Source organism: Alexandromys fortis, unplaced genomic scaffold (assembly GCF_014885135.2).
Source record: "Alexandromys fortis isolate MF-2015 unplaced genomic scaffold, M_Fortis_MF-2015_v1.1 scaffold_29, whole genome shotgun sequence".
NCBI lineage: Eukaryota > Metazoa > Chordata > Mammalia > Rodentia > Cricetidae > Alexandromys > Alexandromys fortis.
This window is the reverse complement of record NW_026067891.1, coordinates 12,799,796-12,825,149: the sequence shown is the minus strand read 5'-3', so window position 1 is coordinate 12,825,149 and position 25,354 is coordinate 12,799,796. Positions and strand designations below refer to the sequence as shown.

Below are 25,354 nucleotides of genomic sequence, written 5' to 3'. Positions count from 1 at the left end.
TCAGAGCTTGTGTGGTCTGGGTGCCCAGCTTCCCTGTCTCCCTTTGCATGAAGCCCTGATAGAGCAGCCCTGCAATGACTCTCCCTGGGAACTTCCAGGAACGCCTCTTGGGGTCCATTTACCATCTCTGTGTTTGTTACATTTCCTGGAACAAACAGCTGGTTATAACAGGTAGCTATTTTGGCTCAAAGAGGTTGAGGGTGCAGTCCACACCGCAGAGTGAGCAGCCTGAAGCTGTGGAAGGACTATGAAGCTGCTTGCTAATGGCTTGGTGGATGAGGCAGCAGGGAGTGGACAGGAAGTGGGGTAACCCCTCAAAGACCCACTTCTCTACCAAGGCTCCGCCTCCCAAAGGCTCCACAGTGCTTCCTAAACAGCGCCACCTGCTGGGGACCAAGTGTTTATACATCTGAGCCTGCAGAAGACTAAGTCCCCATGCGTTCCTCCTAGGGTACAGCTGTTTTCCAAGGTGCTGCGGGATCCGGGCTCAGCACAGCTGCTCCTCGGGACATCTGAGGGGAGATGGCGAGGCTGGGTCCTCAGCCTGTGGGGCCTTGTCCTGAGCCTCAGGTGGGTGCTAAAGCAGAAGATGACATCCAGAGAAGGGGAGAGCTGAGCAACGCTGTATCAGTCAGGTTCTCAAGAGGGACAGAGCTGACAGAATGAATATATATTCATATCTATATAACTATATATAGATATATATGAGAGTTATTGGAGTGGCTTACAGGCTGCAGTCCAGCTAGCCCAACAATGGCTGTCTACCAACAGAAGGGTCAAGAATCCAGTAGTTGTTCAGTCCATGAGGCTATCCTGAAGAAGTAGGCTCTAATGAAGTGAAGAAATGGGCTTGGCATCTAGAGTGAGGGCAAGTAGGCAGGGAGCAAAAGCTTCCTTCTCTGTGTCCTTATAAGGGCTGCCAGCAGACGTGTGGCCCAGGTGTAAGGTGGGCCTTCTCACTTCAAATGATCTAATTAAGAAAAACCCTTCACAGGTGTGTCCAGCCACTTGGGTTTTAGTCTTAATCGCGTGGCCTAGAGCATCCTGGTAGAGGCTGGTGTACCACCGTCCACTCCACTAGTGTTGGCCTCGCAGTACCACTGCCCTCCCCTCCCCCACTGTTCTCTTAAGGTTGCCACTGCCTCAGTCATGCCGAGCTTCTTCCTCCAGGATAAGCACGAGGAGACAGAGGACAGCGGTTTGCACAGCGTGACCTACACCTCACCCAGAACTGCAGTCAGGCCTTAGCCACAGAGCTCCGGCTGGGGACAGTGGCAGACCTACACAGGAGTCCTCTCCGTGGGGACTTGATCAGCCTGGCCCCGCACCTGGGATCCTGGGCATCGCCAGCTTCCAGGCAGCCTGACTCACAACTTCAGCCTGCTGAATGACTCAGGTAGGAAAGATCTCAGTTGTGTGGCTTCTCCCAGACTCTGAATCCCAGATCCGAGGGCAGGGGCAAAAGAAACCCCTGCTGCCCAAAGCTGTGGTTGTGGGACAGATAGCTCCGACCCTAGTTCCCAGGGGCTGTTCTTCAGATGCCTGGAGAAGCCCAGGAAGTCTCAGCAGTGGGGGATACAGTGCCACTCCCGTCCCTTGTTCTAAGTCTTGGGCCTTTTTCTTCATGACAGGGAGCCCACAGGGGCAAACATGAGTGGAAATTGCAGTGGATTAGATGAATTTACTGCTTCAGGAAAACTGCGACACACCTGGAGTCTCTGGGGACACTGGGACTCAAGGAGTCTGTCTTGGGGCTCAGGAGTTCTACAGAATTCTAGCTCCTATTCTGACACCGCAAGCTGGATTGGGCCCTTTTCATGGTCTCCTTGCTTCCTTCCACCCATTGCCATCTGTTCTGGTGTCTTACCTGTAGGAACAGCCTTCAAGGTGGGGGTGCAAGGGACCGGAGCCCAGGAGTCTCCCAACTGCTCAGCACAGATGGAATTGTGGACTGACACCTGTCACCACGATGCCAACCTTGACACCTCAGGCCCCACCATACCAGCCCCAGGCACTGGGCCCACTCCACCTTCCATATATGGCCACGAAAACATCCAGGTGGGGATAGAAGGGTTAGGTTATGCTTCCTCATCGTGGCTGAAGTCGAGGGACAATGTAGGCTAGACAAGTTGTTTCTCTTGTTGCTGGGGTACAATACCCAGCAAAGGGTTTGTCTCGGCTCACAGGTTTGCGGCACAGTGGTTGGGAAGGCCTAGGGGCATGAGGCAGGAAGCCACACTCCATCTGCAGTCAGGAAACAGAAAGTGTAGCCCAGAGAATGCTGCTGCCCACATTCAGGTCCCTCAGGAACACGCTGAGTCTATGTCATGTGAAGCTGACTATTGCTAGCAGTCAAGAGGAGGCCACCCACAGTCACCCACTGTCATTAACATGGACACCGTCACTCATGATCACCATCACTCACATGGTCACTGTCACTCATGGTCACCATCATTCATGGTCACTGTCACTCATGGTCACGATCACTCACATGGTCACCGTCACTCACATGGTAACCGACACTCATGGTCACCATCACTCATGGTCACCATCACTCACATGGTCACCATCACTCATGGTCACCATCACGCATGGTCACCGTCACTCACATGGTCACTGACACTCACATGATCACCGTCACTCATGGTCACGGTCACTCATGGTCACGGTCATTCACATGGTCACCGTCAATCATGGTCACCATCACTGACATGGTCATCGTCACTCATGGTCACCGTCACTCATAGTCACCGTCACTGACATGGTCACCGTCACTCACATGGTCACTGTCACTCACATGGTCACCATCACTCATGGTCACCATTACTAATGGTCACCGTCATTCATGGTCACCGTCACTAATGGTCACCGTCACTCATGGTCACCATCAGTCACATGGTAACCGTTACTCACATGGTCGGCATCACTCATGGTCACCGTCACTCACGTGGTCACCATCACTCATTGTTACCATCACTCATATTCACCATCACTCACATGGTCACTACCACTCATGGTCACCGTCACTCACATGGTCACCGTCACTCATGGTCACCGTCACTCATGGTCACCGTCACTCATGGTCACCTTCACTCACATGGTCACCGTCACTCATGTTCACCGTCACTGATGGTCACCGTCACTCACATGGTCACCGTCACTCAAATGGTCACTGTCACTCACATAGTCACCATCACTCATGGTCACAATCACTCATGGCCACTGTCACTCACATTGTCACTGTCACTCATGGTCACCATCACTCACATGGTCACCATCACTCTTGGTCACCATCACTCATGGTCACCGTTACTCACATGGTATCAATCACTCATGGCCACTGTCACTCACATTGTCACTGTCACTCATGGTCACCATCACTCACATGGTCACCATCACTCATGCTTACCATCACTCATGGTCACAATCACTCATGGCCACTGTCACTCACATGGGCACCATCACTCATGGTCACCGCCACTCATGGTCATCATGACTCACATGGTCACCTTCTTTCGTGGTCACCATCACTCATGGTCACTGACACATGGTCACTGTCACTCACATGGTCACTGTCACTCACATGGTCACCATCACTCATGGTCACCGTCACTCATATGGTCACCGTCTTTCATGGCCACCGTCACTCACATAGTCACCGTCACTCACATGATCACCAACACTCATGGTCACCATCAATCCTGGGGACCATCATTCATGGTCATTATCACTCACATGGTCACCATCACTCACATGGTCACCATCACTCATGGTCACCGTCACTCACATGGTCACCATCACTCACATGGTCACCATCACTCATGGTCACCATCACTCACATGGTCACTGTCACTCATGGTCACCTTCTCTCACATTGTCACCATCACTCACATGGGCACCATCTTTCGTGGTCACCGTCACTCATGGTCACTGACACTCACATGGTCACCGTCACTCATGATCACAATCACTAACATGGTCACCATCACTCATGGTCACCATCACTCATTGTCACCATCACTCATGGTGACCATTACTCATGGTCACCATCACACACATGGTCACCATCACTCACATTGTCATCTTCACTCATGGTGACCATCATTCACATGGTCACCGTCACTTATGGTCACCGTCATTCACATTGTCACCGTCACTTGCATGGTCACAGTCACTCACATGGTCACCATCACTCACATGGTCACCGTCACTCACGTGGTCACCATCACTCATGGTCACAATCACTCATGGCCACTGTCACTCAAATGCCCATTGTCACTCATGGTCACCGTCACTCACATGTTCATTATCACTCATGGTCACCATCACTCACATGGTCATTATCACACATGGTCACTATCATTCATATGGTCACCGTCACTCACATGGTCACCATCACTCAGGGTTACCATCACTCATGGTCACAGTCACTCATGGTAACCGTCACTCATATGGTCACTGTCACTCATGGTCACCATCACTCACATGGTCACCATCACTCTAGGTCACCGTCAATAACATGGTCACCATCACTCATAGTCACCTTCACTCATATGGTCACCATCACTGATGGTCACAATCACTAACATGGTCACCATCACTCATGGTCACGTCACTCACATGGTCATCGTCTTTAATGGTCACCGTCACTCATGGTCACCGTCACTCACATGTTCACAACACTCACATGGTCACCGTCACTCATGGTCACCGTCACTCACATGGATACCGTCACTTATGGTCATCGTCACTCACATGGTCACCATCACTCTTGGTCACCGTCACTCACATTGTCACCGTCTTTAATGGTCACCGTCACTCATGGTCACTGTCACTCACATGTTCACCGTCACTCACATGGTGACTGTCACTCACATGGTCACCGTCACTCACATGGTCTCCATCACTCACATGTTCACCATCACTCTCATAATCACCGCCACTCAATTGTCACCGCCACTCATGGTCACCGTCACTCACATGGTCACCATCACTCTTGGTCACCGTCACTCACATTGTCACCGTCTTTAATGGTCACCGTCACTCATGGTCACTGTCACTCACATGTTCACCGTCACTCACATGGTGACTGTCACTCACATGGTCACCGTCACTCACATGGTCTCCATCACTCACATGTTCACCATCACTCTCATAATCACCGCCACTCAATTGTCACCGCCACTCATGGTCACCGTAACTCACATGGTCACCATCACTCTTGGTCACCGTCACTTACATAGTCCCCATCACTCATGGTCACCTTTACTCACCTGGTCACTATCACTCATGGTTAGCATCACTCAATGTCAGCATAACTCACATGGTCACTGTCACTCATGGTCACCGTCATTCATGGTCACCGCCACTCATGGTCACCATCACTCACATGTTCACTGTCACTCATGGTCATTGTCATTTATCGTCACCGTCACTCACATGGTCAACATAACTCATGGTAGCCATCATTCATATGGTCACCATTACTCATGGTCACCATCACTCATGGTAACCGTCACTCACATGGTCACCATAACTCATGGTCACCATCAATTATAATCACTATCACTCATAGTTACTTTCAATCATATGGTCACTGTCATTCACATGGTCACCGTCTTTAATGGTCACCGTCACACAATGTCACTGTCACTCACATGGTCACAACACTCACATGGTCACCATCACTCATGGTCACTGTCACTCATATGTTCACCGTCACTCACATGGTGACCGTCACTCACATGGTCACCATCACTCATAGTCACCGTCACTCACATGGTCACCTTCACTAACGTGGTCACCATCTCTCACAGTCACCATCACTCATGGTCACCGTCACTCATGGTCACCGTCACTCACATGGTCACCATCACTCATGGTCACCGTCACTCACATGGTCACCATCACTCATGGTCACCGTCACTCACATGGTCACCATTACTCATGGTCACCGTCACTTACATAGTCCCCATCATTCATGGTCACCATCACTCATGGTCACCATCACTCACATGGTCACCATCACTCATGGTCACTGTCACTCACAATGTCACCATCACTCATGGTCATCATCACTCATGGTCACCGTCACTCATGGTCACAGTCACTCACATGTTCACTGTCACTCACATGGTGACCGTCACTCACATGGTCACCATCACTCACATGGTCACCATCAATCACATGGTCACCGCCACTCATGGTCACAATCACTCATGGCCACTGTCACTCACATGGTCACTGTCACTCATGGTCACCGTCACTCACAATGTCATCATCCCTCACATGGTCACCATCCCTCATGGTCACCGTCACTCATGGTCACAGTCACTCACATGTTCACCGTCACTCATGATCACCGTCACTCACATGGTCACCATCATTCACATGGTCACTGTCATTCATGGTCTCCGTCACTCACATGGTCTCCATCACTCACATGGTCACCGTCAGTCACATTGTCACCATCACTCATGGTCATCATCACTCATGGTCACCGTCACTCATGGTCACTGTCACTCATGGTAACCATCATTCATGGTCACCATTACTCATGGTCACCGATACTCACATGGTCACCATCACTCATATGTTCACCATCATTCATGGTCACCGTCACTCATATGTTCACCATCACTCATGGTCACCATCATCATGGACACCGTCACTCACATGGTCACTGTCACTCATGGTCACCGTCACTCACATGGTTACCATAACTCATGGTCATCATCACTCATAATCACCATCACTCACATGGTGACCATCATTCATGGTCACCATCACTCTTGGTCACCGTCATTCATTTTCATCATCACTCACATGGTCACCGTCACTCACATGGTCACCATCATCATGGACACCGTCACTCACATGGTCACCGTCACTCACATGGTCACCATCATCATGGTCACCGTCACTCACATGGTCACCGTCACTCATGGTCACCGTCACTCACAAGGTTACCATCACTCATGGTCACCATCACTCACATGGTCACCATCACTCATGGTCACCATCACCTATGGTCACCGTCACTCATGGTCAGCGTCACTCATGGTCATCGTTACTCATGATCACCATCACTGACATGGTCACCATCACTCATGGTCACTATCACTCATAGTCACTATCACTCACATGGTCACCATCATTCATATGGTCACCATCACTCACATGGTCACCGCCACTCACATGGTCACCGCCACTCACATGGTCACCGTCACTCATGGTCACTATCACTCACATGGTCACCATCACTCACATGGTCACCATCACTCACATGGTCACCATTATTCATGGTCACCATCACTCATGGTCACCATCACTCATAGTCACTATCACTCACGTGGTCACCATCATTCATATGGTCACCGTCACTCATGGTCACCGTCACTCATGGTCACCGTCACTCACATGGTCTCCATCACTCACATGGTCACAATCACTCATTGTCACCGCCACTCATGGTCACCGTCACTCATATGGTCACCGTCACTCATGGTCACCGTCACTCACATGGTCTCCATCACTCACATGGTCACCATCACTCACATATTCACCATCACTCATGGTCACTGCCACTCATGGTCACGGTCACCGTCACTCATGGTAACCATCACTCACATGGTCACCGTCACTCACATGGTCATTGTCACTCACATGGTCCCCATCACTCATTGTCATCATCACTTAAGTTCACCGTCACTCATGGTCACCGTCACTCATGGTCACCGTCACTCACATGGTCACCATCACTCATGGTTACCGTCACTCATTGTCACTGTCACTCACATGGTCACCATCACTCACATGGTCACCGCCACTCATGGTCATCGTCACTCATGTTCACCGTCACTCACATTGTCACTGTCACTCATGGTCCCCTTTACTCACATGGTCACCGTCCCTCACATGGTCACCGTCACTCATGGTTACCATCTCTCATGGTCACCATCACTCATCGTCACTGTCACTCAGAGCGTCACTATCATTCATATGGTTACCATCATTCACATGATCACTATCATTCATATGGTCACCATCACTCACATGGTCACCATCACTCATATTGTCACCATCACTCATGCTGTTTAATAGAGTGGAGCTAGGCTTGGAGAGGCAGGTTTATTATCCTAGCTACTAGGGAGGCTGAGGCAGGAGAATTGCAAGTTCAAATCCAAGTTGGGCAACATAGTGGGACCCTGTCTCAAGAAGAAAATAATTATTTTGGCTTTTTGAGACAGGGTTTCTCTCTGTAGCCCTGGCTGTCCTGGAACTCACTCTGTAGACCAGGTTGGCCTTGCACTTGGAGATCCACCTTCCTCTCTTTTCCAAGTGCTTTGTCTCCCAGTGGAGAGGGCCTGACTGTGTCCCCCAGTGGAGAGGGCTTGCCTCTGGCCCTCTGGTATGAACACCACTCTGTCCTAGCTTGCCATGCATCCACAGGCTAAACATCTTCCAAGATTAGGCGTTTAAAAGTGTGAATCTGAGGCAGGGGAACTGGCTGAGTAGTAAAGAATACTTGTTCTTGTGGAAGACTCAGGGAGCTGGCGGCAGGGAGCTGGAGGCAGCTGCTTATATCACACCCACAGTCAGGAAGCAGAGAGACAAACTCTGGTGCTCAGCTCACTTTCTCCTTTTTATTTGGTAGGGGACCCCATGGGATAGTGCGGCCCACATTTGGGGTGACTCTTCCACCTCAGTTACCAGTTCCAGAAAGTTTCTCCGAGGCCTGTGCAGAGGGGGAGCTCTGGTAATGCTGGATCCGTCAAGTGGACAGCCAATATTAGCGTCAGAGCCACAGAGCGCTGCTCCCCACCCAGACTCTCCTCCCCGTTCCTTCCCTGACACAGCTCAGAGAGGTGGAGTCGCTTGCCTCAGGCCACACAGCTGATTTATATGGAAGCCAGATCTTGAACTTTAGTCTACTTCAGTCTGACTTCACATTCTGCCGCTCTCTGTCCTCCAGATAGACACTGGGACCCTGGGTGTTTTCCCTGCCATCCGAATCATTTTCCTCTGGCTGCAAATGTTTCCATCTTTGTCATGGGGGTGGGCAAATGGGGGTTATGCTCACGCTGGGACCTGAGATCACTCGTGAGCAGGCATTGGGCTTGCTGGGGACGGCACTAGTTCCTAGCCCCCCTCCTCCCTCCATTGTTCTCTACGTCTGGTTGTCCAAGCCCACAATGACACTTCATGGAGCCCCGAACGCCAGGAGTCCCCAAGCATAAGATCCATGTCCCCTCCCTTCCCTCACCCTACACATAGCAGATGTGTGTGATTGGATATGAGATAATGCCAGAAGAAATGAGTGTTTTCTGACCCCTGGGCACTCCCACCTCCAGCTCCTCTGGGTACGATGTCACCTGGGTACTGTCTTCAGGTGGGGAGGCTGCAACCATTTTACAGATGAGAACAACAAGGCTCAGGCTTCCTGGCACTGGCCATGCCCCCGGGCAGACCTAAGCTGTGAGCCTCACCTAGCATGACCCCAGCTTCTGACACCCAGTAGGAACCACCTGCATAGTCCTAGGTTCCCAGGTCTGCCAATCATTTCTCATACACAGCAGGGGACGTGTGTGTGTGTGTGTGTGAGCTCTTGGAGCTGCCTGCTCTGGAGGGACCGTGTGAGGCAGCCACAGAGGGGGGACCCCACTTCAGGGCAGAAGTTCCCAGAGCTCCCCACATGGCAGAAGGGGTGGGATCTTACAAGCCAGGACAGATCCTAGGTGACCTCTGAGTCGCTCACTGAAGGAGAGCTGCTGGCATCTGGCCCACGCCTCTTTCAGGACAAGCCATTCACCCTTTGGCAAGTTCACACAACAGGCGCCTGCTTCTGAGTGCCTGCTAGACCAACAGCTGCACCCGCCGCCCTGCAGAGCGCAGCTAAGGCCTGCCCAGGCTGGTGTTCCCACGAGGCACAGGTTGCTGTGCCCTATGATGTGATGAAGATGCCCAGCAGGGAAGGGTGGCAGGTGGGAGAGGGTGGGTGAGGCTTCTCAGAGGAGGGTCTAGGGATGCCTTGTGATAGATGATCTCATGAGGGCTTAGAAGGTGACCTGCTAGCCTGAGGTCAGTCAGTGACCCCTCCAGGCCTGCGTGGTAGCCTGTCTGCCAAGGCGCACAGGTTGCAGCACACCTCATTACCGTCTCTGCTGCATTCCTCTCTGGGGAGGGAGGGAGTGAGCTCAGGTTCCCACAGTTCTGTCACTCTGCCTTTAGAGACCAAGACTTGAGCCCATGTTCCTCCGTGGCAGGAACAGCAAGGTGAAGGCAGATGAGCCTGTCCTGCCTTGGCTGCCAAACGGCACTGGAGGCGACAGTGAGTACCAGCCACATGGCGCATGCTGTCCAGAGACTGGGCCTGCCCTTCAGCAGCCAAGTGAGGGGCCACAGGGCCAGCAGGCCACTCTCCAAATGTGTTAGCCCTCATCCAGTTTCTCATGTGCAGAGGAAAGGATTGGCAAGTGGTCACAACACTTTACAGTCTGCAGAGGCTCTCTAAACAAACAAAACCAGTCGTAGTCTAGGTGTTGTGGGACATGATTTCAATCCCAGCACTCGGGAGGCAGAGGCAGAAGGATCTCAAGTTTGAGGTCAGCCTGGTCTACAGGGCAAGTTCCAGAACAACCAGGGCTACAGAGAGAAACCCTGTCTCCGAAAAACGAACTAACGGGCAGCTGTAGCAAATGCCTACGTAGTAAACTCTTTCCACTGCAGGCCTGGCATCCTGCAGCCTTGTGCTAGCTCCTGGCCAGGATCCTCTCTGCCTGTCCAGTAATGAACCAGAGCTGAGGCCAGCTTCTTTTCACCAAGGAGACGTGGCTCAGGGCTGAGAGCAGCGCCCAGGCTGTTCTATGCTTTTTGACCTGCTGACACCCCTGCTGTACAGGACAGCACATCCTATCATCCCCAGCTGTGCAACCTTGTGCAGACGGCTTGCTGTCTCTGTGCCCCCAATCACCTCGTGTGTGAAATAAAGATGGTAAGTAATATTCCTGTCGCATGGAGTTGTGCAGATCCAGGCTGTTGGCTGAGGATGCTGGGACACCATTGACTACGACAATGTTGTTAGTGGTGACAGGACCATCATGGGTACACATGAGGGTTAGGTAACTTGCTCAAACAATGAGGACTCAACCCTGTGTTTCTGTGGTCCCCACTGCATGGGGTGTGCCCTGGTCATGTGTGCCCGAGCCTCTGTGTCCTGTCCCCACAAGCCGGCGTCAGTGGGCACTGCTTGCCTCCAGCCATTTCCTCTGTCCCATAATTCTGCTGAGAAGGAAGAAGCAGCTCCTGGTGGACCCCCCCCCACATTGTGTAGAGCCTGTACCCCACAACTGAGAACACCAGATTGCAGATTCCCCTTTTCCCCAGTCCATCTGGTTCTGAGCCCTGCCCATGAGTCCCACATCCAGGGGGAGCCAGGAGCCAGGGCCTGCATGGTTGCAGGCTGGGCAGGGTCTTGCTCAGGGCTGAGAATCACACAGGTATCTCTACTGATCTCCAGGATCCTCGGCACTCCAATAATATGTCTTGCTCTCTGTCCCTCCCCTACCACAGTTACTATTCCAAGAACTCTGGACCTTGGAAGACATGAGTTCATCCCTGCAAGTCACTTGCAACACCCAAGATCTCCTGTTCCTCCATGTCCGTGGCCAGATCCAGTTCTGGGGATGCCCAGGAGGAGGGGAACTGCAGCCAGCTGGCAGCTGGACACTGCTGGGCACCAATGAGACATGTTGGCTCCCCAAACAATCACAAGCTGCTGAGATTACAGAATGGGAGACTCAGAGAGGCAGAGTGGTATTTCCAAGGTCACCAAGCTCTTAAAAATTCCCTGGCCTCCAGCCTGGTCTACAAGACTAGTCCCAGGACAGGCACCAAAGCTACAGAGAAACCCTGTCTCAAATAAATAAATAAAATTTAAAAAAAGTTCCTGGCCCTGGACAGCATGTATGAGTCCTTCCCCCACTCCTCTGCCACCTTTCTTTCTCTCTCTCTCTCTCTCTCTCTCTCTCTCTCTCTCTCTCTCTCTCTCTCATCAGCCACGGCTCTTAGTGGAATTGGCTTGGGGCTTGGAAGTCTTAAGGGGGGTATGGGTTACCAGCTCTACTTCTTGAACTCAGTCCCCACTTGTTAAGGGCATAGCCGGGCAGTGGTGGCACACACCTTTTAATCCCAGCACTCCAGAGACAGAAGCAGGTGGATCTCGAGGCCAGCCTGGTCTACAGAGCGAGTTTCAGAACAGGCTCCAAAACTACAGAGAAACCCTGTCTTGAAAAACAAAACAAACAAACAAAAAGATTTAGCCCGTGATTCTCACCTGGGTGAGGCTTGGGAAAATAAATTTCTGTAGCTAAGCCGGGAGAGGAAGGCTGCTAAACACCCCTGGGAGCATAGAACAGCCCCAGCTGTAGAGACCCTCGCCCCCTGGTAGAAGGACTGGTGGCTGTTCCAAGGAGGAGGCTGGGATTCTAAGTAAGTCCTGTTGCCCGCATCCCAGAGGGCTCTTGCCATGAAAACCCAAGCGTGTGGACTCTTGGACCAATTTCAGTCCAGACCCACTTTTAGCCTTTATAGGAAAATGAGGTTAAGAGGTACAGAACAAGAAACTGGTTCCTGGTGCCAGAGCTGGGTGGAAGCTGTGCCCCAGTAACCGTGACCACGCTTGGATCGACTGCTCACATTTGGGGCCTCCAACCTGCTGAGCCCGATGCCCTCATGCCAGCTCCAGCCTCTCTTTCCTTGCTTCCAACAAAGAGCCTGATGCTTTTGCTACAGGGCCAGCACTGCCTCCTTCCTGGACGACCGCCCCAGGTCAGCCTCCGCCACAGCACCCCCAGCTCCTAAGTAGCTCCAGACACTGCCCGAGGCAGTCCTGTGCAGCCTGGGCTGCTGGGGGCTGTCTGTACATCCTTGTCTGTCAGAGGCCTGCAGTGAGCCCCGGAGGGCCACCTCCAAAACTCAGGCTCTGACTTTCCCAAACATCCTGCTGTTTACATTTCAGAGGGGCCCGGGGGACCCTCCGGAGCTGGGGGGTCTGCCGCTCCGGCGCCTGCTGCCTGACACTCCCACCCCCACCTCCTGCAGCCTGGTGTGCCCCCCTGCAGCTGCAGCAGAGCAGCAGACGTCCTGGCCCTTTGAGAAGAGCCACCTCTGCCACCACACCCTGCATGCATTACAGGGAGGTCTGGGTAGACAGGATGGCTTGTTAAACCATGGCTGAGGCTGCTCATGCATTACAGGGAGGTCTGGGTAGACAGGATGGCTTGTTAAACCATGGCTGAGGCTGCTCATGCATTACAGGGAGGTCTGGGTAGACAGGATGGCTTGTTAAACATGGCTGAGGCTGCTCAGCACTGTCACTGCTGTGTCCTTGTCTCTCTAGTTCCCAAATGAGGGTATGCCAGCCCTTGGCACAGGGACCAGTACAGATTAGCTGCTTGGTAAAGAGTGAGTGGGTAGGCCTGCCAACTAGCTGGTACCTGCCATCCCCTGCCCTTCCCTCTCATTCTCCTCATTGCCTTTCCCTTGGCCCTGCCAGTAACTTCTGGTGCTGAGCCTGACCCAGGGCCTCGTGCGCTAGCCAAGCTCTCTATGACTGAGCTACACACACACACCTCCCTCCTCAGCCCCCGACCACTGCATTTTCCTACCAGCCCCCTGATCATACCCTGGCCTGCCTTCACTTACGGAGCACACACTCTACGCAGCCTTCACCCAAGTGGATGTTTTCTCAGCATCGCAGCCAAAGGAAAGCACCTTAGTTCTCTCTCCAGCTTTATTCAGACTAGCTGCAGCCACAGGCAGGGAACTGCTGGACGCCCACAGGGGGCCAGTGGGTGGAACGCTAGGGGTTTCAGCCCTGTCAGCCCAGAACCCCCACACTAGGGAGGTAGAAGCAAGAGGATCAGAAGGTCAAGATCAGCCTCAGCAGCATAGTTTACTTCAGGCCGTCCTGGGTTACATGAGACCTGTCTCAGTCAACGACAAAGAAGTCACCACTAGTCAGGGCGGATCACACATTTGCAGTGTAATTGAGTTTAATGAGGCTCTGTCTTTACTCCTGAAGACCGCAAGTGTTTTGTAGAACAGGATTTTTTAATATATATAACACAGGATGTTTATAAATCAGGATATTTAGTTCCTTAGAGAATTGGTCTTATGTAGCCCAGGCTAGAACTTTCTTTGGAATTTTAGGTGTTCAGATCAATAAAGGTGAACGCCACCACACCTAGGGTATGCAGTGCTGGGGATAGAACTGAGCTGTCTTAGGGTTCTATTGCTGTGAAGAGACACCATGACCACAGCAACTCTTATAAAGGAAACATTTAATTGGGCCTGGCTTACAGTTCAGAGCTTCAGTCCATCAGCATCATGGTGGGAAGCATGGCAGCATGCAGGCAGCCGTGGTGCTGGAGAAGGAGCTGAGAGCTCTACATCTGAATCCACAGGCAGCAGGAAGAGAGTGAGACACTGGGCCTGGCTTGAGTGTCTGAAACCTGAAAGCCCACCCCTAGTGACACATTTCCTCCAACAAGGCCATACATGGTGCCACTCCCTAGGGGCCTAAGGGGACCACTTTTATTCAAACCACCACACCAGGACCTCTTGAATGCTAAGCAATCACTCTACCAACTCAACAGTCTGTTTATGCAGCCCAGGCTGGTCTTGAGCACACTGTCTTAGTTAGGATTTCTATTGCTGTGAAGAGATGCCATGATCACAGTGACTCTTATAAAAGAAAACATTTAATTAGGGACTGACTTACATTTCAGAGGTTTAGTCCATTGTCATAACGGTGGGAAGCATGGTGGCATGTAGCCAAACAGGTGCTGGAGAAGGAACTGGGAGTTCTACACCTGGATCTGAAGACAGCAGGAAGAGAGAGGGACACTGGGAGTGGCTTGACCATCTGAAACCTGAAAGCCCACACACTTCTTCCTCTTAATAGTACCAGTCCCAGTGAGCCAATGGGGGCCATTTTCATTCAAATCACCACATTCTGCTCCCTGTCTCCCTTAGGCTGGTAGCCATAGAATAATGCAAAACAGCAGTCAGTCCAACTTTAAAAGTTGAAAGTCTCTTCTGAGAGTAGCACAATCTCTTAAGCATAATCCCCTGTAAAAATCAAAAAGAAAAGATCAATACTTCCAACATGCAATGACACAGGAAATGCATCACCATCACAAAATGGAGGAAGGAGAGCACAGTGAGAAAACACTGGGCCAAAGCAGACTGAAACCAGCAGGGCAGACCCCACACTTGTCATCTCCACGTCTGACGTCACAGCTCCTCAGAGCTCCAGCTCCTTTCAGCTTTGTTGACTGCAGCACACTTCTTTCTCCTGGGCTGATTCCATCCCTGTAGCATCTTTCCTTGGCAGTTACCATGACTCTGGCATCGCCATCTTTCTCCAACATAATCCAGGCCTCACCTTCACAGCTTCACACAATGGCCTCTCTAGGCCCCCATGCAGGCACAGCCCTGCCACATGCCTGGCCTCAGCCGTGGAGGGAGATTCCATGGTCCCTTCCTAGTATCCTTGATTCTAAAGCCAGAACCACCTGGCTGAAGCTGCCAAATTCTGCTTCTTGCTGGGGATCAGGTAGCCTTACTAAATGGCTCCTGTCCTATCTGTGTGGTTTTTGGTCTTGTCGGGGCCAAATCTCCGGGCTCCCAACAAACCAGACCATCTAGTACCTGCGGGAGTCTGTTTTGGGTCCTTTGTCTAGCTGTTGTGTTTGTTGGTCTTGTGTGTTCTGTCTTTGTATCTCTGTTCACGACTGACTTGACTGGACAGGCCTTTCATTTCACCTGACTGCACTACCTTCTCCTTTGCAGGTTTTTCCCTTAAAGTCCCATGCTCCATGCCACCCTGACCCCTCCCACGCTGGTGGATGGGTTCCCTTGGCCTGCCCTGGGGGCTGTGGGCCTCGACTTCTGGCCAAACCTGACCAAGGTTTGAATCCTCAGGCCAAGGGCCCTGGTGTCACGCTGCAGTGGTCGTGCTGTGACACTATAGCCAGATTTCCCTCCACCAGAGCTGCTTTCATCACTCAGATTCAGTGTGTTATAGATACCTGTCATCATAGAGGGACTGGTTACAGATTACTATTGGTTAGAGTATGGAAAAAAACTACTGTTAGTCTCAGATGTTTCACGCTGGTACAGGATTTTATGTGATGTAATTTAACGTTATTTTTGTTATAGTTTATGCATGCTTCTGTTCTTGGTAAGAGTTTTTTATGTTGTCTGGAATGTGAGAAATACTTTGGTGTGTTGTCTGGAAAGAGGAAAAAAAGCAGGAGACTAAAAGAATAAAAGAGAGGAAAAATGGATTAAAGGTATATAAAAGTTATAGACGGTCAGAAGGGGATGTGAACTATGTTTTCTGTGGCTTCTCATACTTGCAAATACTGAATGTGCTTGTTTTGTTGAAAAGTTTGTCTATGTAAGTTTTCTTGCAAGCGTGGAACTGAGACAGAAATGGTCTGGCTATTTTTGCTGTCTCTGCCACCCATCACTGCTGTGGCCACATTCATGGGCCTGACTTCAGACTTTTATCTCTGAACTCTGGTTGCTGGACTTGGGTTAGCAGAAATTCAGATGACTCTTTTGTATAGATAATGTTAAAACTGTTTTTATGCTGTTTTTTATTGAAATATTGACTTTAAAGTTGGATTGTGGCTCTTCCTTTGTTAGACCCAGGCTTATGTTTATTTAAAAGTTTCCTCTGGGGCTGGAGAGATGGCTCAGAGGTTAAGAGCACTGGCTGCTCTTCCAGAAGTCCTGAGTTCAATTCCCAGCAACCACATGGTGGCTCACAACCATCTATGAGATCTGGTTCCCTCTTCTGGTGGGCAGGCATACCTGCAGACAGAACATTGTATACATAATAAATAAATTAAAAAAAATAATTAAAAAAAAAGTTTCCTCTGTCAGTCTGAGGCCCTGACACAATGACAAGGAGACAAAAACAAAGCAGAACAGTCACATTCTGTAGCTTCAGATTTATAAGTTTATTTTTCGATATAGTCAAAAATCTGTTAAAATTAAAATAAAACTAGTTAAAACCTAATTAGTAACACTGGGAATTGATAACTTAAAATTTATGCATGAGTAATTTTAAAGAAACCATAAGACATAATTCCATTTTGGATTTTGGATTAGCATTTTGCTAGGAAAAAAATGGACGCCGCAGGATTTCACTGCCATCTTGATCGTGACCATGTGGAGGGGGCCTAACTAGGAGGCAGCAGCAGATCTCTAAGATAGTTTGGACTGGGATAGATTTTCGTATGATGGCTCAGGTCCCATTCTGAAAACAACATACATAGCTGAACTTCAATGTTTTTATACTCAAAACTGTACCTTGCACTGCCAGCTAGATGTTGTTAATTTCAGAGTCACCGAGGTGATAATGGTTATAAAGACATAAAAGGATCATAGGAAACAGCTGAGGTTTACAAATGTACGGTGGGACTGGAGTCCCAAAGAATGTGCAGTCGCAAGAATGGACCTTGACAGTTTTAGAAACGCCACTGCCACGTGATAGTCACCAGAAGCACCAGCTACAATGAAACAGAGCAGACTGAGATCTAAAAGACAGGCTATGTATATGCTGTCGAAGATGGAGAGAAAGAGGTACTTTATTTCTGATATTACAGGAAAACATTTAAGAGATTTTAATGTTTTAAGAACAGCTAAAACTATGGGATATTTGTGCTTATAAAATGTTTTATATTATTAGTGTTTGGGCTTCATAAAAGGCTAAAAATTAGGGTCTAGGGTCACAGCCATAAGCACCAAATGCTAACCAGAAACTGGATGTTCATTTCTTTTACTTGTAAAATAACGACAGGAAAAATTGTGTAATAGGGGATCACCACAACATGGGAAACTATATTAAAAGGTCAAACCATTTTAAAGTTGAGAATCGGTGGCTTAAAATAATGTATCTCCTTGCTCAAGGTCTATTCAGGCTTAAAAATGTATGTTTAGCCTCCTTGTCTTTGCTAACTTTGTTGAGTTTAAGCTATTTAAATAAACTGAGTGATAAATTTTTTGTATTGATACTAAGGGGAACTTCAATTGAAAAATTTTTGGTTTTTAGCCTGGTATTGGCATTAAAAACAGACAGGAGGATGAATGGAACTGAATCAAAGACCCGGATATCAATCCTCATTCCTATGAACACCTGATTTTTGACAAAGAAGCAAAAAAAAGGGGGGGGGCAAGGAAGCATATTCAACAAATAGTGCTGGCATAACTTGATATCAACATGTAGAAGAATGAAAATAGATCCATATCTATCACCATGCACAAAACTCAAGTTCAAATGGATCAAAGACCTCAACATATAGCCAACTACACTGAACCTCATAGAAGAGAAAGTGGGAAGTACACTTGAACGCATTGGCACAGACGATCACTTCCTAAATAGAACCCCAGCAGCACAGACACTGAGAGAAACAATTAATAATGGAACCTTCTGAAACTGAGAAGCTTCTGTAAAGCAAAGGGCACAGTCAACAAGACAAAACGGCAGCCTACAGAATGGAAAAAGATCTTCACCAATCCCACATTGGACAGAGGTCTGATCTCCAAAATATACAAAGAACTCAAGAAACTGGTCATCAAAAGAATGAATAATCCAATAAAAAAAATGGAGTACAGACCTAAACAGAGAACTCTCAACAGAGGAATCTAAAATGGCTGAAAGACACTTAAGGAAATGTTCAACATCCTTAGTCATCAGAGAAATGCAAATCAAAACAACTCTGAGATTCCATCTTTTTTTATACATTTTTATTGATATTTATTGAGCTCTATATTTTTCTCTGCTCCCCTACCTGCCTTTCCTCTCTCCCCTTCAATCTTCCTCCAAGGTCCCCATGCTCCCAATTTACTCAGTAGTTCTTGTCTTTTTCTACTATCTACTTCCCATGTAGATTATATCTATGTAAATCTCTCTTAGTGTCCACATTGTTGTCTAAGTTCTCTGGGATTGTGGTTTGTAGGCTGGTTTTCTTTGCTTTGTGTTTAAAAAACCACTTATGAGTGAGTACATATAATAATTGTCTTTCTGGGTCTGGGTTGCCTCACTCAATATGATGTTTTCTAGCTCCATTCATTTGCCTGCAAATTTCAAGCTGTCATTTTTTTCTGCTGTGTAGTACTCCATTATGTAAATGTACCACATTTTCCTTATCCATTCTTCGGTCGAGGGGCATTAAGGTTGTTTCCAGGTTCTGGCTATGACAAACAAAGCTGCTATGAACATAGTTGAGTACATATCCTTGTGGTACGATTGAGTATACCAAAAGTGGTATTACTGGGTCTTGAGGAAGGTTGTTTCCCAATTTTCTGAGAAATCCACACTGATATCCAAAGTGGTTGTGCCAGCTTGCACTCCCACCAGTTATGCAGAAGTGTTCTCTTTAACCCACAACCTCTCCAGCATAAGTTGTCATCAGTGTTTATGATCTTGGCCATTCTTACAAGTATAAGATGGAATCTCGGTTTTGGCATAAAACAGGAGGACCAATGGTACTGAACAGAAGACCCAGATATCAATCCACACATCTTCGAATACTTGATCTTTGATAAAGAAGCAAAAAATATCAAATGGAAAAAAGAAAGCATATTTAACAATGGTGCTGGCATAACTGGATATCAACATGTAGAAAAATGAAAATAGACCCATATCTATCACCATGAATAAAACTCAAGTCCAAATGGATCAAAGACTTCAACATAAAGCCAGCCACACTGAACCTTATAGAAGAGAAAGTGGAAGTACACTTGAACACATTGGCACAGGGAACCACTTCCTAAATATAACCCCAGCAGCACAGACACTGAAAGAAACAATTAATAAATGGAACCTCCTGAAACTGGAAAAACTTAAGTAAAGCAAAGGACACGGTCAACAAGACAAAACAACAGCCTACAGAATGGGAAAAGATCTTCACTAACCCCACATCAGACAGAGGTCTGATCTCCAAAATACACAAAGAACTCAAGAAATTGGACACCAAAAGATCACATAATCCAAAAAATAATAATAATAAGAGTACAGACCTAAACAGAGAACTCTCAACAGAGGAATCTAAAATGGCTGAAAGACACTTAAGGAAATGTTCAGCATCCTCAGTCATCAGAGAAATGCAAATCAAAACAACTCTGCTATACTCATAGCAGCATTATGTGTGATAGCCAAAACCTGGAAACAACCCAAATGCCCCTTGACTGAAGAATGGATAAGGAAAATGTAGTACATTTACACAATGGAGTACTACACAGCAGAAAAACAATGACATCTTGAAATGTGTGGGCAAATGGCTGGATCTAGAAAACATCACATTGAGTGAGGTAATCCAGACCCAGAAAGACAATTATCATATGTACTCACTCATAAGTGGCTTTTAGACATAAAGCAAAGAAAACCAGCCTACAGTCCACAATCCCAGAGAACCTAGACAACAAGGAGGACCCTAAGAGACATATATGGATCTAAACTACATAGGACAGAGAAAAAGACAAGATCTCCTAAGTAAATTAAGAGCCTGGGGGCCATGGGAGAGGGTAGAAGGGGAGGGGAGAGGAAGGGAGGGGAGCAGAGAAAAATATATAGCTCAATAAAAAGAAAAAAGAAAAAGAGGGGCTGGAGAGATGGCTTAGCATTTAAGAGCACTGACTGCTCTTCCAGAAGTCCTGAGTTCAATTCCCAGCAACCACACGGTGGCTCACAACCATCCATAATGAGATCTGATGTCCTCTTCTGCCCTGCAGGCATACACGCAGATAGAACACTGTACATAATAAATAAATAAATCTTTAAAAAAAAAAGAAACAAAGTTTATCTAATCAGACATACCTGGGCAGCCCTCATACTTCAGAGATCTGCAGAATGTGGCATTTAAAATAATGGTTAAGAAGCTTATATTAAACAGAGACTCTGAGAGCCTAGCAGTAACCCAAGGTCTCCAGAGAAGATTATGGGAAGACCATGGTGTCTCCACCTGGATTATGATGACGCTGACCACTGGGCGAGACGCCCCAGTGCAACACCTGCTGCCAGGACCCGGTCCAGTCTGTGGGCAAACAGCAGGGCCTTGGAGAATGGATTGCACCACTTTTCCTAGACAAAATAAGGTCAGTCTTTTCCATGTCCCTCTTCCACAAGAGGGAAAAAAATCACCTTATGGGTCTGGCTAAGACTCTAAGACTGCTGTTCTGGATACTTCTGCCTCCAATGCTATGAAGACCTGGGTATGACTAACTGTATATAGACCCTGTCATTTTTAATAGATTTGGAAACTACTTGGTGTGTACTCAGGCATATTTTATTTATCCTTCTAGGATCTCTGATAGTATTGATGGCTAGGCCAGCTATAATATTGTCAGTTTAGCAGCAACAGGTATCCAGACCCTTCCACAAAGCTATAGCCAGCTTGTTAGCTCATTTTATAGATATAAAAATCAAGCCTTGCCTTTTCTAAAGCTACTAGATCCATTTTAAAAAGCAAGCATCCTTATCCTTAGCTCTAAGTTTAAAAGGCCACGGCTCAGGAAGCCAAGGATCTAATTGCCACTAACTCAACCCACACCTAGGAGCCCCACCATGGAGCCTGGTCTACCACCCTGAGCATTGTCCTTGTGTAACGCTGCCCTCTGTGGTCACAAGCGGTATCACCACTAGATCCCTGTCGGGTCCTGAGCCAGTATCTGTATGACTGTTACAGCCCAAGAGCTGCCAGCATCATACCTCAGGGCCTGCCTAGACTCAAGATCCTTATTTCATCAGAGTTTGTTCATCTCGGGAAGCTGTAGGCCCCTTTCTGGGGCTCTGGGAGCAAAGCCTGGAGCTAAGCATCATCTGGCTGAGATCTGATCCCCTACACTTTCCCTTCACCAGCTCCGGTACTCTAAGGATGAGACCCAAAGCACTGCTGTCCTAGGGATGGAGGAGCACCGTTCCCATGTCAGCTATTCAGCTGCAACTGACCTCCCCCCAGGTGTGCAGGTTCCTAAGAAAAGAGGAATCGTGTTTGAGACCTCACTTCTGTGGGGACTGGTATAAGCCGGGCTCTGAAGGGGGCAAACTGGCTGGAAGGGACTCTCAGCTGTGTGTCTGGCCTCCATTCTTTATTGGTCATCTCTTAATCCTAGGCATTGTTCCAGAAAGAAGCTGGGATATAGCACAGGACAGAACTGGTAGGCTCTGGCTGTGACTGAATAGATCATCTAGTTGAGGCAGGTGACAAAAGTTATAAATAAACCATATATATGATTAGGGTCAGGAAGAGTCACCTAAGGAGGTGACACTCAAGCTATACAACAAGCATTTGGGGGAAGAGCATTCTATGCTAAGGGTCTGGGGTGGGGATGAGTCGAGAATTGGCTAGAAGCCCCGGAGCTGGGAGGGGATGGCAGGAGGAAGTGTGGTTGGTCTGCAGGTGCCAGGCCTGTCAGCCCAAACAGGCTGGAGTCTCTGCTACAACTTCCTTCCTTCCAGGCTCTGGAAGAAATGTTTGAGCCCACCCTCTCCCTCTATACTGTCCACTCACACTTAGGATGTACTTAGCATTGTGGTTCTGACCACACACAACTTTTTTTCCCTTTCTGGATGCATTTGCCCTTCCCTGCCCCAGGCTGGTGTGCGGCTCGGCTCTGAGAGGTGATGCAACTAGCCACCCCATTCTCTTCTGGCTCAGCACCCTTCACGCAGAGCTAACCCTGAGGACTGTGTTCCAGAGAGCCCAAGGCACCCATGTCTGGCACCAGGCCGTGCAGTGGGATGGCAGGGAACTGGCCCTCAATGGAAGCCTCTCCAGGCCCATCTCAGAGTCTGGGGACTCAGGTGAGTAGCTGGGGAGCAGGAGGTATGGGTGCTCTCACTTGCCATGGTGAGTGCCTGCTTTTCCTTGTGCTATTCTCGGCCTCTAGACTCCTCAGGGCACAAAAGATGGCTCTCAAAGGAGATAGACAAAGAGCTAGGTGGAGCTGCAGCCCAGTTGGTAGAGTGCTTGCTTAGAGCATTTGATCCCCAGCACCTTACAAAACAGTGTGTGTGGGGGGAGCATGACTGTAATCTCAACCCCCAGGAAGTAGAGGCTGGAAGGTCAGGAGTTCAAGGTCATTCTCAGCTACATAAAACCTTGTCCCAAATAAATCAAAATTAGCAACAAAAGCAAAATGGAGCCAATGAGATGTTTCAGTGGGTGACAACCTGAGCTGGGACCCAGAAGCTAAAGGAGACAACCAACTCCCACAGCTGTTCTCTGATCCCCTACACATGTGGACTGTGTCACATGTATGTTCATGTGCACATACGAATAGATGTACTAAATTGTTCTGAATGAAGGCCAGTGGTTTAAAGTTACCAGGAGGATGAGCAGGGAGGCCATGGTAGGCCCCTGCATCAAGGTCAGCAGCAGGCTAAGGGGAGGGGTCTCTGTTGGTCTCTGGGTTCTCTAGCTCAGTACCCTCTGGCTGTCACCTGAAGCCTAGTTTGAGGCCAGGGTCAGTCAGCCAGAGTGTGCTCCCTGGTGGCTGCTCAGAGGTCAGGAGGGGAAGTGGTAACTGGCCTCTGAAGGCCAAGGCTTGAACATTCCAGTGGGCATCAAGGAACAAAGGCATGTCCTGAGACCAGGGCTGGGACAATGCAAGCAGGTGTGATAGCAAGGACACAGGGAGCTGGATTTGAAAGGTCAGGGGAGACCTTGATAGGAGAGGACGCTGTCAGCCAAGGACCCAGGAATGTGAGCTGTGGAGCAGTAAGTGCAAAGGCCCTGAGGCCGGAGCTAAGCTGAGGAGCTTCTGATGGAAGAGGCTGGCTGAGGGTAGGGTAGGACACTCAGGACCCAGAAGGGAGAGGCCTTTCTCAGTTTCCCAGTATGGGGTTCTGGACTCCTACTAGGAGGACCAAAGTTCCTGACCCCCACTTCTTCTTCAGGGAAGATGAAGGCATCCACAATTCAGCCAAAATCTCCTTGTCTGAGGTGGTGATGGCCTCACCTCTGTTCCCTCCTCATAGAGATTCAGCAATCAAGGGACAGAGGCTCACCTGTGACTCTGGAGGTTACCTGGGCTAACAGGTCCTCTACACACAGTGTGGCCTGGGATGGCTGCCTGACTGCCTCCTAGGTCAGGTATGTGCTGGCTCACTGGTGACCTCTTGCTTAGGATCCTCGTTCTGGGCCGCCCAGTAGACCTTGGGCTCATCTTTTGGTTCATGTTAGCTCAAGGGAACCTGGGCCCTGGGCCCGCTGCAGGCCTGTGTGGCCCTGACTCAGATCTGGGTGTCTCTCCTGGGGCCAACACCAGCCGCAGCAGAATGTGACATGAGGCCCAGGAAGCCAGACTCAGAGCCAGGCATCGGCAGGGAGCTCTGGCAGCTGTGGGAAGTGCCGAGCTTAAGGCAGTGTAGTTCTGGGTTCAGGTGTTGACTACGCCATGGGATCTAGGTCACTCTTTCCTCTAGCTGAGCCTTGCTTCATGTGAAATGGGTGTGATAGTCATGTCCTACCAGGAAATAGATCACTCCGATTGGTGTTCGGCAGTGTGTAGGTGCTGCTAGTGCTAGGGTCTGTACATATGGGGGAGGGGCAGGGCTCACCTCCCATCTCCTCATCAACCAGGGCTTCCAGGGGGCTGAGTGCAGCTCTTCAGAGTGTGGGACAAAAGACAGACTGCACTGAAATGGGGACCCTGGCTCTGAGAGTCTGTCCACCTCAGCCCCCTGCCCCAGGTTTCTGAGACCCTGGGGTCCTAAGGCTGGGGTCACTGGCACCTCGTCTCTGTGTGGGTGACACTCACCCCTGTGGGTACTGTTGGCATTCTCTCCTATGTGATAACCCTCATGTCATGATCCATTCCAGAAGCATCAGCTGCCCCAATGGGACAAGGTCCACACACAGGCCACACTAGAGGACATCCTCACGGGCCCCTGTGTCCAGCACAGCTTCCAGAGCACTGGAGACTGACTACACACACAAGTTATGCTTCATCCTCCATCTGGGGCTTTGCAGCTTGCCCAGGGTGAGTCTGCTGAGCAGGGTGGGTACAGGGAACCAGGGGCCCTGAGGAAGGGGAGTACCTGGGACAGGCGGAGCTGTCACAGTGGCTCTGCACACATCAGCTGTGGGGCATCTATCGCTAGTTTACATGAGAGAAGGAAGCGGGGAGATTGTGATATTCAGGAGGATGTGCAAACGAGAGCTGTCACCACCACCACAGCTGAGGCACACACTGGGACCCAATCCTGCCACTACCTGGGCTTGTCGCCTGAGCCCCCCACCATTCTCAGGTCCTCCTATCCATCTCTCTTCCTCTT

At 49.3% G+C, this 25,354-nt stretch overlaps 1 protein-coding gene and 1 long non-coding RNA gene across 2 annotated transcripts in view; both read left to right on the top strand.

Moving 5' to 3' along the window:
• Positions 1-25,354, top strand: part of LOC126498116 (uncharacterized) — a 93,849-nt gene that overhangs the window by 52,521 nt on the left and 15,974 nt on the right. Inside the window, 9 exon segments of the mRNA XM_050136458.1 lie at positions 1,132-1,198; positions 1,874-2,058; positions 10,325-10,390; positions 11,572-11,833; positions 12,939-13,105; positions 21,935-22,083; positions 22,671-22,879; positions 24,056-24,156; positions 24,261-24,425. Of these exon segments, the coding sequence (XP_049992415.1) occupies positions 1,132-1,198; positions 1,874-2,058; positions 10,325-10,390; positions 11,572-11,833; positions 12,939-13,105; positions 21,935-22,083; positions 22,671-22,879; positions 24,056-24,156; positions 24,261-24,425 (1,371 nt within the window).
• LOC126498406 (uncharacterized) lies at positions 111-2,536 on the top strand. The gene is made up of 3 exons (XR_007590828.1): positions 111-570; positions 1,171-1,396; positions 1,632-2,536. It is a non-coding gene; the product is annotated as an uncharacterized lncRNA (long non-coding RNA).